At 32.8% G+C, this 18,454-nt stretch overlaps 1 protein-coding gene and 1 long non-coding RNA gene across 2 annotated transcripts; both read left to right on the top strand.

The window, feature by feature from the left end:
• Nucleotides 1-527: 527 nt before the first annotated feature.
• Nucleotides 528-5,091, top strand: LOC106301998. The gene is made up of 3 exons (XR_001262315.1): nucleotides 528-3,967; nucleotides 4,195-4,299; nucleotides 4,532-5,091. It is a non-coding gene; the product is annotated as an uncharacterized LOC106301998 (long non-coding RNA).
• Nucleotides 5,092-10,427: 5,336 nt separating this feature from the next.
• On the top strand, nucleotides 10,428-12,216 carry LOC106301936 (caffeic acid 3-O-methyltransferase-like). The gene is made up of 4 exons (XM_013738425.1): nucleotides 10,428-10,958; nucleotides 11,179-11,489; nucleotides 11,583-11,647; nucleotides 11,781-12,216. Exons 1-4 carry the CDS (start codon nucleotides 10,489-10,491, stop codon nucleotides 12,078-12,080), a joined length of 1,146 nt encoding a protein of 381 aa, XP_013593879.1. The 5' UTR covers nucleotides 10,428-10,488; the 3' UTR covers nucleotides 12,081-12,216.
• Nucleotides 12,217-18,454: the final 6,238 nt, after the last annotated feature.

The raw sequence follows: 18,454 nt of genomic DNA, 5'->3' as shown, positions 1-18,454 counted from the left end.
GGTTTTTTTTATTCTATCTATAATTTCGAAAATATAGAGAGAAAGGGTGATTAATCTATCTACACAAGGCTTTACCTTCCAGACTTGTTTGAAGAATCCGATCCCATGTATACCAAGCCCCAAGACAAGTAGTTGCGTTCAGTTTATGTGATAATACACACTCTGTCATGGTGGATGTCGATCCTAATATCTATACTAAGAATTTGATAGTGATCGGGAGTTCAATCTAGGGAAGAAATAACGTGGGCAATGATATCCTTAGAACACAACGATGTAATCAGGTATGAGTCGACAAGAATGGACTATATTAGCAGGTCGAATATCATAGAGATATCGGGATTAAGAAGGATCGTGACTGAAATCGGGATCAAGTTGCCTACGTACCTGTCAAGGGATCAAGTCTAAATGTAGTTAGATTTTAATCATATCGAAAGAGATGTCGGTTTTTTGGTCATGGGCGAGACCTTGACTTCGTCGGTCTCGAGCTCGATGTTTGCTTCGAGCTCTCTTGTCTTGAATAATTAGTAGTTAGTGTACGATTGATAAGTTCTCGAACTGCATATGATCTCTTTAGACCGATCTTGTCGTATGAAGATAAGGTCAATCATTGACATGATACGAGGGTCGCTATCGTCATGGATTCTTGTTTTCACAAGTACAAAGATGTGTTTACGTCGTGAGATGATTATTGGGAATCTCATCTCTCTCGTTCTTCTTAAACCATAAAGAAATGGATGACTTGTTTAATCATTAAACAAATATAATGATTCTATCATGTGTTGGTGGAGGAAGATGGCGATCTTGCCGAGCCCGAAGTCTCTCCACCTCTTCGCCAGTCTTTATTCTTTTGTTTTCATCCTTTTTGTCTTTGTTTCTTCCTCGGAGAAGACGCCCTCTTCGTTAGATCCAAGGTCTCTTTTATATGATGGCAAGGTTGTTGAAAGAAGCTAGTAATATGGTTAATAATTTGTTGCACATGCTCCACCTTTCTAGCTACGACCTATTCTTTATTGATCGCTCTCCGATATATAAGGAGAATAATTCTCTTTGTTCTTTGACTTATTCATACTCAAAGAACCTCGGGCTCTATGGGCCGACTTCGGGTTACGAGTTCTCATGGGCCTATCTATGCTCAACTCGAGGTCGTCGTTAGCCGGTTTCTTATCTTTTTGGCGGGAAGGATTTAGTGCTAAATTCTGGTCCAACATTTGTTACTTCACGAACATCAAAATGGTTTGATCTAAACCAAAGATCGTTTATGCGCGGACGTTACTTCACGAGATTTCACGGGCCGGTTTGAGCCAAACTCGAGTTAATGCTGTCAGCTGGTTGTCTAATCCTTTCGGTGGGATGGGTTTAGTTTTAAATCCAGTACTAATAATTATCCCCCCAGTTCTTCAAGTGAGGTGACGAAGTTGGAGAACGGAAAAGTCTTTTAGTAACTGAAGTTCCAAGTCGACCTCGTTTGTTGCATTAAGCGTTCGATCTTGGCTCGTATATCTTGATCGAGGCATGAGTTCGATCTAAACCACTAGATTCCGTTTGGTAGAGGAACTTGTATCCTTGTCCATCTATCATAGATATAATATGATCTCGTCTCTTATTGTACAAATACGGGGAAGTTCTTACGTCATAGAAAGATCATAGCGAATGGTGTGTCGTCAGCTCGAGATCTCGTTGGGATGTGTTTTAATTGTTTCTTTTGAGCATTGAGAACTCCTCTTCGCTGGAAGGTGAGAGGCGGGTGCTTGTAGTCGGGGCTCTCCAGCTTCTGAGCTCTCGTTCGTGGGATTTGAGTAGATAGTAACCTTAGTTCATGTCTCATATGACTTAATTTATAATCATCTCGAGTGAGACATCGATATCGTTGGTCTTGAACGAGACGTCGAGTTCGTCGATTCTTGTCTCAAATAGGAAGTCGGGTGTGCAGGTTACGAGTAAATAACGAATCCGAGACCTTGAGATGTCTATACTTGATCATGCTTCTTTCGACTTCTGTCGTTTCCTGTCCTCTTTTCATAATGATAAGATATCTGGTGTTTATGGATTCTAAGATCTCGAGCCCTTCTTTTCGTGGAGTCTTTGCGCTCTCAGTCTTGAAATATTCGGTTTTGGATATGGTAAAATCGGGAACACCTAGAACTGTGTTCGAGACATGAGGTTGTGGCCGAAGGGAGAGTAAATCTTTTAGTTCTAGAGCTTGGCGAGCTCCGCTTCTTCCCTTCCACCAAACGGTGCTCAAGATATATATGGTCCCTTTGTTGGTGTATTTAGTCAGTGTGCACAGTCCAAGCACGCTCGTGATATTGTGACATGGTCTCGTCAAGATTATTCCTCACTTCTGATCATTTATTAATCAAGGATTCATGCTCAACGCGTAGCGAAGTCGTTTTCTTTGTCTTATTCTGAGCCGTCCAAGATAATACCGACAATTTCTTGCTTCTGCGATCTGTTAATCAGGACATTTTACATTCTTCTGCCTCGGCATAGGTATTTGTTTGAGTGCATTAGCTCGGTTAGCAAACTTTTCTCGTGTTGGACGATCATTTGACCGGCCCCGAACTCGGGAGGTCGGGCTATCAGAACTCGTCGCCGATCTGCTTTGGTTTGAGAAGGTTATTGGTGAAACTCGGCGAGATGAATTATTTTTATCATCAACGGAGATTCATAGCTGAGGTCGGGATCGAATCTCATGTTCCGTTTCTTGTTTATGATGCATTGAGATCGATGCCATCGTGGTGTGATGGTTTGTTTATTGTGGTATTGGACACCATATGAGATGAATCCATTTTCGTGCTTACAAGCCTTAGATCGGGTTCCTATCAAGGATGTTTTTCTTTTTTCTTCTCCACAGTCGGCGCCAAAATGTAGATCCTAAAATCTACACTAAGAATTTGATAGTGATCGGGAGTTCAATCTAGGGAAGAAATAACGTGGGCAGCGATATCCTTAGAACACAACGATGTAATCAGATATGAGTCGACAAGAATGGACTATATTCGCAGGTCGAATATCATAGAGATATCGGGATTAAGAAGGATCGTGACTGAACTCGGGATCGAGCTGCCTACGTACCCGTCAAGGGATCAAGTCTAAACGTAGTTCGATTATAATCATCTCGAAAGAGATGTCGGTTTTTTCGGTCATGGGCGAGACCTCGACTTCGTCGGTCTCGGGCTTGATGTTTGCTTCGAACTCTCTTGTATTGAATAATTAGTAGTTAGTGTACGATTGATAAGTTCTCGAACTGCATATGATCTCTTTAGACCGATCTTGTCGTATGAAGATAAGGTCAATCATTGACATGATACGAGGGTCGCTATCGTCATGGATTCTTGTTTTCACAAGTACAAAGATGTGTTTACGTCGTGAGATGATTATTGGGAATCTCATCTCTCTCGTTCTTCTTAAACCATAAAGAAATGGATGACTTGTTTAATCATTAAACAAATATAATGATTCTATCATGTCTTGGTGGAGGAAGATGGCGATCTTGCCGAGACCGAAGTCTCTCCACCTTTTCGTCAGTCTTTATTCTTTTGTTTTCATCATTTTTATCTTTGCTTCTTCCCCGGAGAAGACGCCATCTTCGTTAGATCCAAGGCCTCTTTTATATGAGAGCAAGGTTGTTGCAAGAATCTAGTAATATGGTTAATAATTTGTTGCACATGCTCCACATTTCTAGCTACGACCTATTCTTTATTGATCGCTCTCCGATATATAAGGAGAATAATTCTCTTTGTTCTTTGACTTATTCATAGTCAATGAACCTCGGGCTCTATGGGACGACTTCGGGTTACGAGTTCTCATGGGCCTGTCTAAGCTCAACTCGAGGTCGTCGTTAGCCGGTTTCTTATCTTTTTGGCGGGAAGGATTTAGTGCTAAATTCTGGTAACAGTGGACACCACAGTTAGTTCAAGTTATATTTTGACTTGAACATTTACGCCAGCCAAGCTTTCATCAACAGGTATGTCGCAAGTCTAACTCAAAAATACATGACCAATCATTTAAGTAAAAGTCTATGACATATGGTTCCATGCTATATTTTGTTTTTCAACCTTTATGTCTGTCCATATTGCAATTTATATTAACATGGGTCTGATAACTATCTATATGGGCATTAACATTAAATATATGTCTTCGTAATAATTTTACAAAAAAAAAAATGTGTCATCCTCATTTTGGGAGGTGCAGTTGCTGAGGATTTTCCGCATGTCGAGACAATGGGAGAGATTCAAAAGCAAGAACTTGTGTCAATTGGGGGATCTCTGCACGCACCTTTCCAAGTCCACCGACCAGGTTGCTATAACTCTATTCTGCTATTTTTGCGAGAACTATATCATTTTATCAAGTACCTATTGACATCTCCTCAATTGTCTTTGTGAAGACCCATGAAGCTGACGAAACTCCCTAAGAAAGATGCAGCCTCTGGCCCTAGGGCGGTCCGTCTTCGCTCACAGTCAACTCATCTTACGTTTCCGTAAGCATTATCGATACTGTCATTAACAAAAAAAAAATTAACGTATGATAGACTAATTGGCGGTGGAGTGTCAGAGCTCCCAAGATGCTTCAAAGAACTTGCTGGCAAGCAGTGTCTCTTTCAGATTCGAGTGACACCCTACAATTTCACTCCCCACTACCGGACCTTCACAGTAGACGAATATGTGGATGTGAAGACTCATTCAGGGGTAAGCTAAGCTTTGTTTTTTTTTTAATAAATTGTAAGCTAAGCTTTGTTGAGATAACAACCTGGATGGAGGTGATCTAGAAAAAATTTCATATTAGTATCACGGTGAAAGTAACAACAGAGCTCCACAAGTGGTAAGCCAAAGTGAGCAACCACCTGCTTCTGCAAGCGATCCGGTAGATGCGGCTACAAAAGTGATGGCAGTGGATCAACCAACACCACCCAGCTTTGGAGTCCAAGTTGCAAACGCTACCTTGAGTGAAAGTTGGAAGTGTAGTAAGTTGTAGATTACCTACAGTTTATGTTCGTGCATTACAAACTGTACATTAACTATTTCCCTTTTGTTTTTAATTTCCATGTTTGGTTTTTTGTTTTTAAATTTGCTGCAACCAAGTATAGAAGGATCAAGGAAGATCATAAACATTATTGTTAATATTGTATATTTATTATATAAGATATAAGATACTCATATATATAATATATATATTTGTATATATCTAGTTTAGGAAACATCTCTAATATAAATATACGTGTAACTCTAACCATTATTCTCATGAGAGTCAATACAATATTATTCACATCTTCTACTCTCATCACATTCTCTACATGGTATCAGAGCTACAATGATCTAACGATCTGCTCCGTTCTTGTTTTTCTTTTATTTTCTTCAAGCTACAAAGCTTCTTTATTTTTTTATTTCAAGCCATTGAGCTTATATTATATTTTCTGTTAAGCTATATGCTTCCACCATTCATGTTCATGTGAACCTCTGAATCTAAGCCATTGAGCTTTTTGTTATTCAAGTCTACCATGGACCTCTGGACCCAAGCCTAGTGTTTCTTTATATTCATGCCTCATTTTTATCTTTATAATTCTTAAGCCATCGTGGCTTCACTTCCAAAATCAAAGCTTAATGCTTCTTGTTTTGTTTTTCTTAAAGCCATGGAGCTTCTTATTATTCATGTCTTCGAAGACCTCTGAATCTATTTCTTCTTTTTGAAAAAAAAAGAAACGTTTTCTTTGTTCTATATTTTTTTAGGTATTTAAAAAAAACATAAAAAAAAAAATGGTTTTGTTACCAAGCCAAAGTGCTTCCTATCATCATTCAAGCTCATCAAACGTGCCTCTGAATCTATAAGCCTTCGACCTTCTATTTTCTGTTTCCAAGCCAAGGTGCTTCATCTCCAACAAGCAACACTCCCTCATGTAAGTGTTTGCGCTACACATAGTCAACGAGAACACAACCACCAAAGGAGGCACATCATTATCATCTCTGTCCATTCATCTCCTCACAACCAACACCACCGTCTTCTCCTGCTGATCCAAATACTATAATGGCATGATTACTGAGTCAATCTCAAGCAGCTAATTCCGCTACAACTCCATTACCACCTTGAGATTGAGGGGGCGTATAGAAGGATCAAGGAAGATCATAAACATTATTGTTAATATTGTATATTTATTATATAAGATACTCATATATATTTGTATCTATCTAGTTTAGGAAACATCTCTAATATAAACATATATGTAACTCTAACCATTATTCTCATGAGAGTCAATACAATATTATTCACATCTTCTACTCTCATCACATTCCCTACACCAAGCTCCAACTTGGCAGCAATTTTATCTTCATTTTTAATAAAGGACCCTGGATGGCTGTTTACACATTAGTAAACAATCAACTGATATAATTCAAACATGAATACATTCAGGTTGTATGTAATTGGAAACACTTCGACTTCTTACAACACAGAAAACCAGAATCTCATAAGTTTTTCCATAGCGCGGGGGAGAGCCCCCTAGTATTAATAACAAAGAAAACGATTGATAGCTTGCAATGGAATCATAAGAGCCAACGATTTTTTTTATTTTTAAATCCGGTTAATAAAAAAGACAACAAGACAAGTCAACCTTTGACAAATAGCTCAGGAAAAATTTTATGTTTACCACTTTCATGGCACCATTTTTCATCTTTACCACTACTAAAAGGACATTTTCAAAAATATCTTATTCATTAAGTGGCAAAAGACTTTTATACATTTGTTATCTATATATATAATAAATCATTATTTCAATAAATAAAAAAAATAAAAAAAAAATAAAAATATATATATTTTTTTAGGTTTTCGAATTATACTTTTTCAAATTCAAACTTTTTTATAAACCTTTTTTTCATTTTTTTTTTTGATTTTTATGATTTTTTTTCAAAATTTCTTTTTGAAAATAAAAAATTATGTTTGAAACTATTTTTTAAAATTCTTTGATTAGTTAACCCTAGGGGTATAAGTGTCTTTTATCCTTCATTAAAAGTGAGGATAAAAATGATTAGTGTATACATGAAAAATGGTACAATGAATGTGGTATTTGTGACAATTTCCCATAATACAAAGCAATGAACTTTGATGTAGTTTACACTTTACACTAAAAGGAAAACGACAAAGATGCAGCAATCCAATATTGACTAAAGAGAATCAGAGGTTGGTTGTTTACAGATTCTAAAATAGTTTTTGGTTTTTTTTTTTCCTGAAAAAACAATTTTTTAGACAATCAGGTTTTCATAGAAATAGATTCTTTATAACCTAGGAAAACTAGGTTTTTCAAATAATTGTTTTTTCTAAAGAAAAACTAAAATCTAAGTTTTTTGTGGTTTTTTCAAAATCCAAGGATAGTTTTTCGTTTTCTTTTTAATTTAAACTTTTGCTATATTTATGCATTAACCCATGAAAAGAAATAAAAACAATAACTATTATAAACAAATCAGCTCTAGTAAAAGCCTTTGTTTAATAATATAATACAAAATAAGTTATATGAAGAACAATTTTAAAACTTCTCAATAAAATAAAATTAGTTATTTAAATTTATTTTATGTAAAGTATATATGTTTTGTTGATAATCTACTTTTTCTTACAAAAATAAATCAAAATTCTCTTGGTTTTCCCCTAGGACCAAAAAGTCATTTTCTTTTTTAAAAATTTACAATTATTTTAGTTATATTTTTTGTGACATAAATGTCTTAGCAAATTAATTAAAAAATTTAAGTCTATATACAGTAAATTTTTTACACTTCAATTTATTTTTGTATTTACAAAACTTAGCTATTACCTTTATATACAATAGTTGAATATAATATAAAAATATACTCGCATATAAAAATTATGTCTACACATAGAATTAATTTTTATTTTAAAATAGATTTATGACATAAATATATGTATCAAATTTATTTATCTATGTAGGAATTACGATAGTTTTATTTTGTATTTATATTTTTAAATAATTTCATCAAACAATTTATATGTCTTTTGATGATATTATTATTATTATTATTTTAAAATAGAAATTTTACTAATATTTTTATTTGATTAATTTTAAAAGGAAAAACCCAAAGCTAAAATCAAAATCTAAAACAACCAATCATGTTTTTCAAAAAACTAAAATCTATTGCAAAAGCAAAAACCAAAAACCAGAAAGCAAAATCCAAAAACTAGTAAAACAATCATCACCTCAGTTATGTAAAGAAGAGCCGATTAAATATAAATCAATATGATCGGAATAAGCCATTAAAGCTAATCACGGGTATGCAGAAAAAATATTTCAAATTCAGCAGTTCCTACAAAATAGAAACGTAAGCGCAAGAACACCAACTTTATGCAATACCAAAACCTAGCTTAAGGAGACACAGATTCGATCCCAACACCGTTTTAGAAATATCGAACAACCTGTTCTTATAAAGAAAAACTTATAAAATAATCAGTCCGGTTAGTGCAAATCAATAAATAGATATTTTGAGTTAAGACTAATAGAACGTAATATATAAACTACGTAAAATTAAATATTGTAAAGAATTAAAATGATAAGATTATATCAAGTGTAAAATAAAAGGATGGTACAATCGTGGAGTCTAGATATTATCTATTTCTTTAACTCAAAATATGTTCCGTAGTGCGATAGTTCATTTACGTAATGAGTCTAAGGATACAAGTGCAAAAATCTTATGATCTACGTTACTCTATCAGAAATCTGACGAAACTAATTTTGTATATACTCGCGGGGTCAAAAGAAATATCAAAGAAAAAGAGGAAAAAATAATGTGAGGAATTGTTTTCTGATTGTTTTGTTTATGTTCGAATTCTCTCAATAAGAATACGAGAGCATCTCCAATGGGAGTTCTACCCATTTTTCTTTAAAAAATTTTAGGAGGGGTTTTTTGGACCTCTAACTATATACACATATATAATATATACAATATATATATATATATATATATATATATATATATATGCAAGTTTAGAACTCCAACGGCGCCATTGGAGGTGCTCTGACTTACGATTCCTTTATGTAACCAGCCAAAAAGGAGCCAACGTATAAATGGAGCAATTAGTCACGTCAAATGTATTAAAGGAAATTGACTCCCTATAATCAATTTGGTAAAGTTAGCTTTCAAGAAGAAGATATTATATGTTTGACTAACACGAATGATCTTTTTCTTAAATAGGTCTACATTTCATTTTGTTCATGAATAAGATTTTAAAATAAGTTATTAGACATTTAGTCTGACTAACCATTTCGTATTCTAATTCAAACTCAAATATCCAAAGTGTATATTTGTTAGTTTCTATACTTAGCTAAATTCAAAACTTTATAAACTTTGTAAGTCATACACATTGGACCTCCATTTTTCATTCACAACAATTTCGATTTTGACAAACAAACACAATAATTCATAGTGTTCACGGTGACGGTTACATCGTGCCTAAATTCCGGTTTTTCCGACAGACGTCTCTTTCGGAAAATTTATGGTCCACACCACTTCGTCAAAACCGAGTTCCAACAATGTATTCATTAAAAACAAAGACATATACATGTGTCCAAACGGAACAATGGATTATAAATTGATCGTATATTGTCACGTTATATTTTCGTTTAGCCTTGATTAATTGATCAGAAAACAAAAGAAAATAAATAGTGATGAAATCATTATTACCGTACGTATAAGTTAATCTTTCAAAGCAACTTTCACCAGACTCTCTTTCTCTCTTGTTATTGGTGATCACATCTGAAAGCACACATAAAATTATTGCGTTTCTTTAGGAAAAAGGAGAGTTACTTACTTCAATCTTCAATATTAACTTTATGATAGTTTTTATTTTTTTTAAAGAAATTATATGTTTATAATTTTATATGAATTATCAGATATTATATAATTAATTTTGACTTTTAATAAATGTAATAGTATAATAGTCTCAATAAAAGTATAAATAGTTTTTAAAGTATTAAAAATATTCAAAGTTTATATAGTTTAAAATTTATTTCCTAAATAAAATTTCTAATATCAACATTTTCTTAAATTTCATGTCAAATTTGTTGTGCTTATCTTTATATTTGAAAATTTAGTTTTTTTTAAATGATATGATATATTATTAAGACTATTTTAATTATTTTAGTATTTTCAGAATGAAGGACTGAACCAATAGCATGTAAATAATATCATCCCGTGGATTCCCACAAAATTTAATAAAATATTGGACAAACTCGTCGTAGTTGGGTGGAGTCATTTACTCTCACAAATGGGTATGTAGATCGTATCACAAGGATCCCCACAACAATAACACAAGGCCACACTCGTAGACTAGTCGAGTGGGGTCATTTGGCCATCAAATCAACAGTCGAAATATCTAGCTTTGGCTTCTGGATTTTTCCCTATAATATGGCAATAAGTATTAACGTTACAACCGCGCACTCAAAGAAATTTTACTTTCAATCTATCTTCTCAGATCTTATAACCAACAAAAATAATGTTAAATCATCTTCAAAGGCACCTGACTACTTGCGCAAACCCGGTTTTAACCAAAGATGAGCAAGAAGTCGACGAAAAAATGGTGAGCTTACAAGCGGAGAGTATAGTTAACACCATGGCTTTCCCCATGGTTCTCAAAGCTGCCTTGGAGCTTGGGGTCATCGACACAGTCGCTGCAGCAGGCAACGGCGTGTGGCTCTCACCGTTTGAGATATCCCGTAGTCTCCCAACCAAACCTACCAACCTGGAGGCGCCAGTGTTGCTGGACCGAATGTTGCGTTTACTCGTCAGCCACTCAGTTTTAAAGTGCCGTATGGTTGAAAATAACGCTAACGGTCGAACCGGAAAGATGGAGTGGGTATATGCAGCCGAGCCGGTTTGCAAGTATTTCTTGAAAGATAATGACGGTTCTGGTTCTCTCGCTTCTCTGTTTATGTTGACCCATAGCGAAGTAGTTTTCAAGACTTGGTACGTACTTCACTATTCTAAAAAAAAATTAATAAAACATTGTTTGGATATCGCCTTTGGGATATTCAGAATTTTCTAGTCATTAAGAAAAAAGTTGAATCGAGTTGGTCGTCAATTATGTTAAACCAGTCATAACAAATTATCTAAACCTCATTACAACGAAATATGTATATAAACCAATCATAAATGAACAGATGAAGACTTTATTTATTTTTCACAGGACAAATCTTAAAGATGTGATACTAGAAGGAAGAGATGCATTCAGTTCTGCCCATGGCATGAAACTTTTTGAATACATTAATTCGGATGGACAATTTGCTAAAGTGTTTGATCGTGCCATGTCAGAACCTTCCACAATGATTATGAAGAAGGTTCTGGAAGTGTACAGAGGATTTGAAGATGTAAACACTTTGGTGGATGTTGGAGGAGGAAGTGGAACTACATTAGGTCTAGTCACTTCCAAGTATCCTCATATTAAGGGTGTTAATTTCGACCTACCTCAGGTTTTAACCAATGCTCCGTTTTATCCAGGTACAAACTAATTAATGTTTTGAAAGTTATATACTAATGTTTTAGTATCTACCTCTCTAAATTTTTTTTGTTTGTTAATTTTACTAATTATAGGAGTGGAGCATGTCTCTGGAGACATGTTTATAAATATTCCAAAAGGAGATGCAGTCTTTATGAAAGTAAGTATAGATATATTATATATATAAAGTTTGTTATCTTCTTTTTTTTCCTATGTGAGTTTGGTATCTTCGAGTTTTGTTAAAGTCCATTATTTATATAATAATTTTTGTTAAAGTCCACTTTTTTTTATAGTTGATACTTCATGATTGGACGGACGAAGATTGTATAAAGCTTCTAAAAAATTGTTGGAAGAGTCTACCGGAAAAAGGAAAAGTGATAGTTGTAGATATGATTACACCAACAGACCCAAAGGGTGGTGACCTTTTCTCTAAGACTGTGTTTGCTATGGACATGTCGATGCTAACACAATGTTCGGGCGGTAAAGAGAGATCGTTTTTACAGTTCGAGAATTTAGCATTTGGTTCAGGTTTTCTTCAATGTGAAATTATTTGTCGTGCCTATTCATATTCTGTTATCGAATTCCACAAATAGATTTAGAATTTACGAAAACAAAATAATGATTGGTTTGGTTAATGTAAAATTACGGGCTAAAAACCTGGTTATTATATATGTGTGTGTGTGTGTATGTTTGTATGGAGAATGAATAAACTGTGAGATTACAAAAGGAGTTGATTCCCAGCTTGTGCATCTTTATAATTAACGTTTAGTGTGGTCTTCGGTTCGTTGATCGTTGAAAAAAAATTAGAGCTTATTTTAATGACTTTATTGCGCTTAATATTAGTACGGTGTCGGCTTGCTCAATTTTCTTTTCAGTTTGTGATGATTGCTAAGTATTAACCGAGTGTAATGACTCTGATTGCTGATGAAGTATTTATTGCTTTATGTTTGTAATTGAGATTGTTATTTGAACAGTGAATTAATAAAATGTCACATATGGTACGATATTTTACTTTGCTTTTAGAAAATCTTATAAATAAAACATCAAATATTTTGAAAACTATGAATACGGATTTAAGAGTTTATAAGTTAATACTCACGTCTTTAATAAAATAATTAATATGAATATTTATTTCAATCAAGTTCGTTTTTGTCTACATAAATTTCTGTTATGAAAGTTCAAAATTTACATAATCCGACGTTAGCCATGAAGTAGGATAAATAAATAAAAGATGAAAAAATGCTGTTGGAAAGATCCTTTCTTTTTCTGAGCAACACTATTCGCCTCCATGTAGATATGCTTGAGGGATGAGAAAGATACTTGGTAGACCAATAATAGATTTTGTAATGCTCTGACCGTCTATAGTTAATGGCTCTTTCAGGTCCGCTCACTCGGCATGTGAGTTCCATCATCGGTGCGTTCGGAGGCTTAAACGTTTTATTTACCTACCCTACAATTATCATATTGATCCTTTCTCCGTGATTTGGCTTCACTTGCACGATATCACGAATCACTTCCCGAAAGATCACTCATTCTTCCATTACTCCAGCTCAGACACGCTTAACTTTAGAGTTATATCTTGATATGTGATCGAAAATGTATGTGCACACTGGTAACATATAGCCAAATCAATTGTTTTAAATATTTTTATATACCACAAATCGGGATATTACAGATTTTTGTTTGCAGACGTTGATACGATGATTAAAGGACTCACCAGTCAGGTGTTAGCAACCACTTTACTATACCCTCAAATAATCATGTTATCAAATCAATAGAAACGTAAGTGTTGAATAACTTGCAACAGAACCAAAGCTTCATCTTCTTCAGCATTTTCGCGTGTTCAATGGGTGAAGATCCCCAAGTTACTGCAACACCCGAACGATCCCGAACGATCCATCTGGTAGTCCCAATCTCAGTGGTATATTGTGTAGGCAGCATCATAATTGCATTTCAACATTTGAGATGGTGGCCTTGTCCAGTAAGAATTTTGGCTTCTGCTTGCAGGAGAAGGAAGTGATGTACTTGTTACATGAGTGGATCGAGAAAGTTTATCTCTAATACTTTTATTTCCTTTTCTAATTTAATTACGACTAGTCACAACGTAGACATTGTGTCTTATGCTAAAATTGTTGTTGGGAAATCATGGTCCATGTCTAAGTACTTGGAGATTTTCTCGTACTCCTGCATAGATATAAATATTCACAAATTAAATATATTATAATATTCGATTAATATTTTATTTTTGATTACAATATTTTTAATTTATATTATAGTTAATATGCATGATTTATTTAAATAATACTATGTTACTAAACTTATGATTTTGGATATATAATATCATGTATGTTTGGTTATTATTGGACATATTGGATAACATCTACTTTTTTGATTAACCATAATATTTTTGTTCTATAGATTAAAAATTGATTAATTTCGTTATTTACATTTAATTTGAATCTTGTTTTATATTTTTAAATATCTTTCATAAGATTATGTATAATTTAATATATGTTGTTTTAAAAATCAAATAGTAAAAATAAACTAAAGTGTTGAATGATTCAAAGTTATATAAATGAATATAAGAGTGATATTTTTTGAAATCTCATGCATATATATATATATATATATATATATTATACAAAAGAACTTAATTTAATAGTCATATCTCTGTAATATTATTTGAGAATTTCATATTTATTTAAATATGTTAAGTCGTTCTATAATTTATATGTATATATATTACGATAAATAATATATATTATTTTTTAATTGAATTTTTTATTTTGGATATTAAATTAGGATTGGTCCAGTTACTTAGGATGTATTGTGTTATGGATATTTCTTCAAATTAGAGTACAATTATTGTTGGGAATCTTTCAAAAATGACTCAAAATTTCGAGTCAAATACAAAAATAACCTATGCTTTTCAAGTCAAATACAAAAATAACCTATGTTTTTTTGAAACTTTGTTTTGTCCGATTCACCCTAGAAGTTCTAGTTATTCACGAAAATGCCATTACTTTTTTTTTCTTTTTTTTTCGAAAATAAGGCTTTTACCTTACTATCCTCATCTTCACCAAATATTTACAACTTTGCCATTGACATCAATACCTCAACCACCATGAACTACCAAACTGAGAGTGTTAAGGCCCTAAAGTTTCGATTTTTTCTCATCCTTTCTCATTTCCTATCCACTCAAACCACATATCTTACACTTTCTCTCATTGATTTCAATTATGTGGTGATTAACGAGTAGGTAGCTGTTGTGGAGAAGTTCTGGGTGATTGGAGAAACCACGCAAGTCATCTCACGAGTTGAAGGTATGAAATCGCGAACTACATTTTATTTTTCAGATCTGTTCGACGAAGAAGACTTCCTTAGAAGTCTTCTTCATCGAGAAGACTTCTTTAGAAGTCTTCTGGTCAATGCATAGGTTAGTTTTGCAATTGACCTTCTGTGTGTTTTTAATAGAAGACTTCCCTAGAAGTCTTCTAACTTTCCTCTGTAAACAAAAAATTTCAAAATTCCAGGAGAAGACTTCTAAACAAGACTTTTTTAGAAGTCTTCTCGGATAAAAAGGTTACTTTTAAATTTGACCGAAGTTGGTCAGAAATTTGACTTTTTGTAGAAGACTTCTACGGAAGTCTTCCTGGAGAAAACTTCTACAAAAGTCTTCTGAAAGTCTTCCCTAAGTCTTCTCAATGCCGGAAGATGTCTGCGTGAGTTACTTTTGCAATTGAAAAATAACAGTAAAACATTTAATATCAATGAGAAGACTAGAAGTCTTCTCGAGTTTAATTATGGGTTTTGGTCAAACATTTTCCCGCGAGAGAAGACTTCTAGAGAAGTCATCCGACGGAAGACTTCTAAAGAAGTCTTCTCTCGAAAAGTCAAATATAGTCAATTGCAAAAGTAACCCAGCAGAATTCTTGCGACATTGAGAAGACTTCCGGAAGATTTAGAAAAGACTTCTGTAGAAGTATTCTCCAGGTAGACTTCCCTAGAAGTCTTCTACAGAAAGTCAAAATTATGACTAACTTCGGTCAAATTCAAAAGTAACCTGTTTATAAAGAAGTCTTCTCTGGGAATTTCGAAATAATTTCAATTTCAAAAGTAAGCCAATATTTACAAAGGAAGACTTCCGAAGATGTCTTCTGTAGAGTAGACTTCTTAAGAAGTATTCCTTCGTAAATTTGCAATTGCAAAAATGACCTAAATAGAAGACTTTTTTTGAAGTCTACACAGAGTAGACTTCTTTTGAAATCTTCTGTGGATGACTTCAAAAGAAGTCTTCTACGTAAATATTTATTAAACTTCAAATTTATCCAAAATTAAAATGAATTTTTAATATCTTCTTGCTAATTCTTGTTTATTAGTAAAAATTGGGACTACTGAGTCGAATTTATAACTTAATTGGTGATAATTATGAAGTTACAAACATTGATGTTTAATAATGTTTCTAGCTAAGTGGAAAAGTCTTCTGTAAGTAGTCTTCTGTAAGTCTTCCTCATAGAAGAATTGTCTTCTCCGATGATTTTGTTTTATTAAGTTGATGTTCTGTGTTTGTGTTGTCTTCCTCATAAGATACAATTTTTAACTTCCATGAGATTTAAAATTTTAACTTTTGCTTAAAATTCAATTTTGATCTTTTGTGAATTTGACTAAGGTTTCTTGAGAAGTTTTCTCTCTTAGTTTTAGCAAATTTTATTAAGTTTTTGTGTTGTTGTACTTTGTTATGTATGGGTAAAATGATTAAAATATTTTTTGGTATGTTGCATCAATAACTTTAATGAAGTCAAGTACTTTTGGCAAAACATGAATATATTTACCATTCTTTTGATTAACATCTCTTACAGTTTACAAAATAATTCACATCTAAAATATTACATATACAAATCATAAAAAGACCATAAACAAAATTATTACACAGCTAGATATTATTCATCAACATAGATAAGCTTGGACTCCACTTCACATCATCTCTTTGTACCACTTTGGGTAGAAGACTTTGGAAGACTTTCTGAAGACTTCGTGGGAAGTCTTCTAGCATAAAATACATTAGAAGATTTCCCAAGAAGTCTTCCGAGAGTCTTCCGAGAGCTTTCGAGAGTCTTCCGAAAGTCTTTCAAGAATTATCCCAGAAGTCTTCCAAAATCTGCATATTCAAAAGCATTCAAATGACTTCAAAATAGAAAAGACTTCAAAAATAAATTTTTAGATAATAAACAAAACAGTCACATTAGGTTGGATCTATAATTTTTTAGAATCTAATATATAAAACACACAAAATACATATCCAAAATTTATACCACATTAGGCAGAAGACTTCAGAAGACTTCGTGGGAAGTCTTCTAGCATAAAATACATTAGAAGACTTTCTAAGAAGGCTTCTGAGAAGTCTTCCGACAGTCTTCTGAGAGTCTTCTGAGAAGTCTTTCAAAGTCTCTCAGATCTGAAAAAACCAGCAAATTCAAAAACATTCAAATGACTTCAAAACAGAGAAAAACTTCAACAATAAAAATTTTATGCTTACAAAATAAACAAAACAGTCACACTATTTTTAATCTATAGCTTTTTAGAATCTAACATATAAACACACACATAAATTCATATCCAAAATTTAGAGATCTACCTTTGAAAGAGTTAAAGATGAGAATTATGTAATGAAAAACTACAAAAAGAAGATAAATTAGTGAGAAGACATAAGAAAAAGCGAGAAATAGATATAAAGTTTGGTGTTTTGATGTTCAAAGAGATTAGAGAGAGGTTGGAGAGTTTTAGAGTGAGAAACATTACATTTTTGTTGCAGTCATCTGAGAGGAAGAAAGAGAATGTGTAACTTTTCTTTATTTATGGAGACAAAAATTCCAATTAGGTTAAATATTTTCGACCCAGAAGACTTCTGGAAGACTTATGGAAGACTTTGATTTAGGCGGGAAACCTAAATTATTCCAAAAATTAGGCGGGAACCCTAAATTTTACTTAAATTTAGGTGGGATGTGTCGGAAGATTTCTTTTTAAGTTTTTTGTGAGTCTTCTAGACCCTAAAATCAAATAACTATGCAAAAAAACCCTTTTAAACTTTTAAAAAAACTTAGAAAGTGTTTAAATCAAATTATTAGATAGTTACTAAACATATATAAGTCAATTTGAAAAAGGAAAAAAATGAAGATAAGATTTCAAATTTAACCCTAAAGATACCAACAATACTATAACATATGTTACCAAACCATAAACCAATGACTCATGAACCAATCTACATTCACTCATCTATGTTGAAAATAATTCAATTTCAGATAAACTAAATTTACATCATTGAAAAATGTTTATTATTACATGATTTCAAATTTTAACCCATGAAAATATTTTTTATAAAAAATTTAAATTATTTTTAAGATCTAATCCATGGGAAGACTTTCTCTGGAAGACTTATGGAAGACTCCTGGAAAACTTATGGAAGACTTTAATTTAGGCGGGAAACATAAATTATTCTAAAATTTCGGCGGGAACCATAAATTCTACTAAAATTTAGGCGGAATGTGTCTGAAGACTTCTTTTTAAGTCTTCTATGAGTCTTCCAGACCCTAAAATCAATTAACTATGAAAAAAACACGTTCTTAAACTAAAAAAAAACTTAGAAAATGTTTAAATCAAGTTATTAGATAGTTACTGAACATATATGAATCAATTTGAAAAAGAAAAAAAATGAAGGTAAAATTTCAGAATCTAACCCTAAAGATACATACAATACTATAACATATGTTACCAAACCCTAAACCAATGACTCATGAGCCAATATACATTCACTCATCTATGTTAAAAATAATTTAATTTCAGATGAACTAAATTTACATCATTGAGAAATGTTTATTATTACATGATTTCAATATTTTACCCATCAAAATATTTTTTATAAAATTATAAAATTATTTTTAAGATCTACTGAACGAGAAGACTTACAAAG

The sequence above is a fragment of the Brassica oleracea genome, chromosome C7 (genome assembly GCF_000695525.1).
Source record: "Brassica oleracea var. oleracea cultivar TO1000 chromosome C7, BOL, whole genome shotgun sequence".
NCBI lineage: Eukaryota > Viridiplantae > Streptophyta > Magnoliopsida > Brassicales > Brassicaceae > Brassica > Brassica oleracea.
This window is presented reverse-complemented; position numbering and strand designations above follow the sequence as displayed.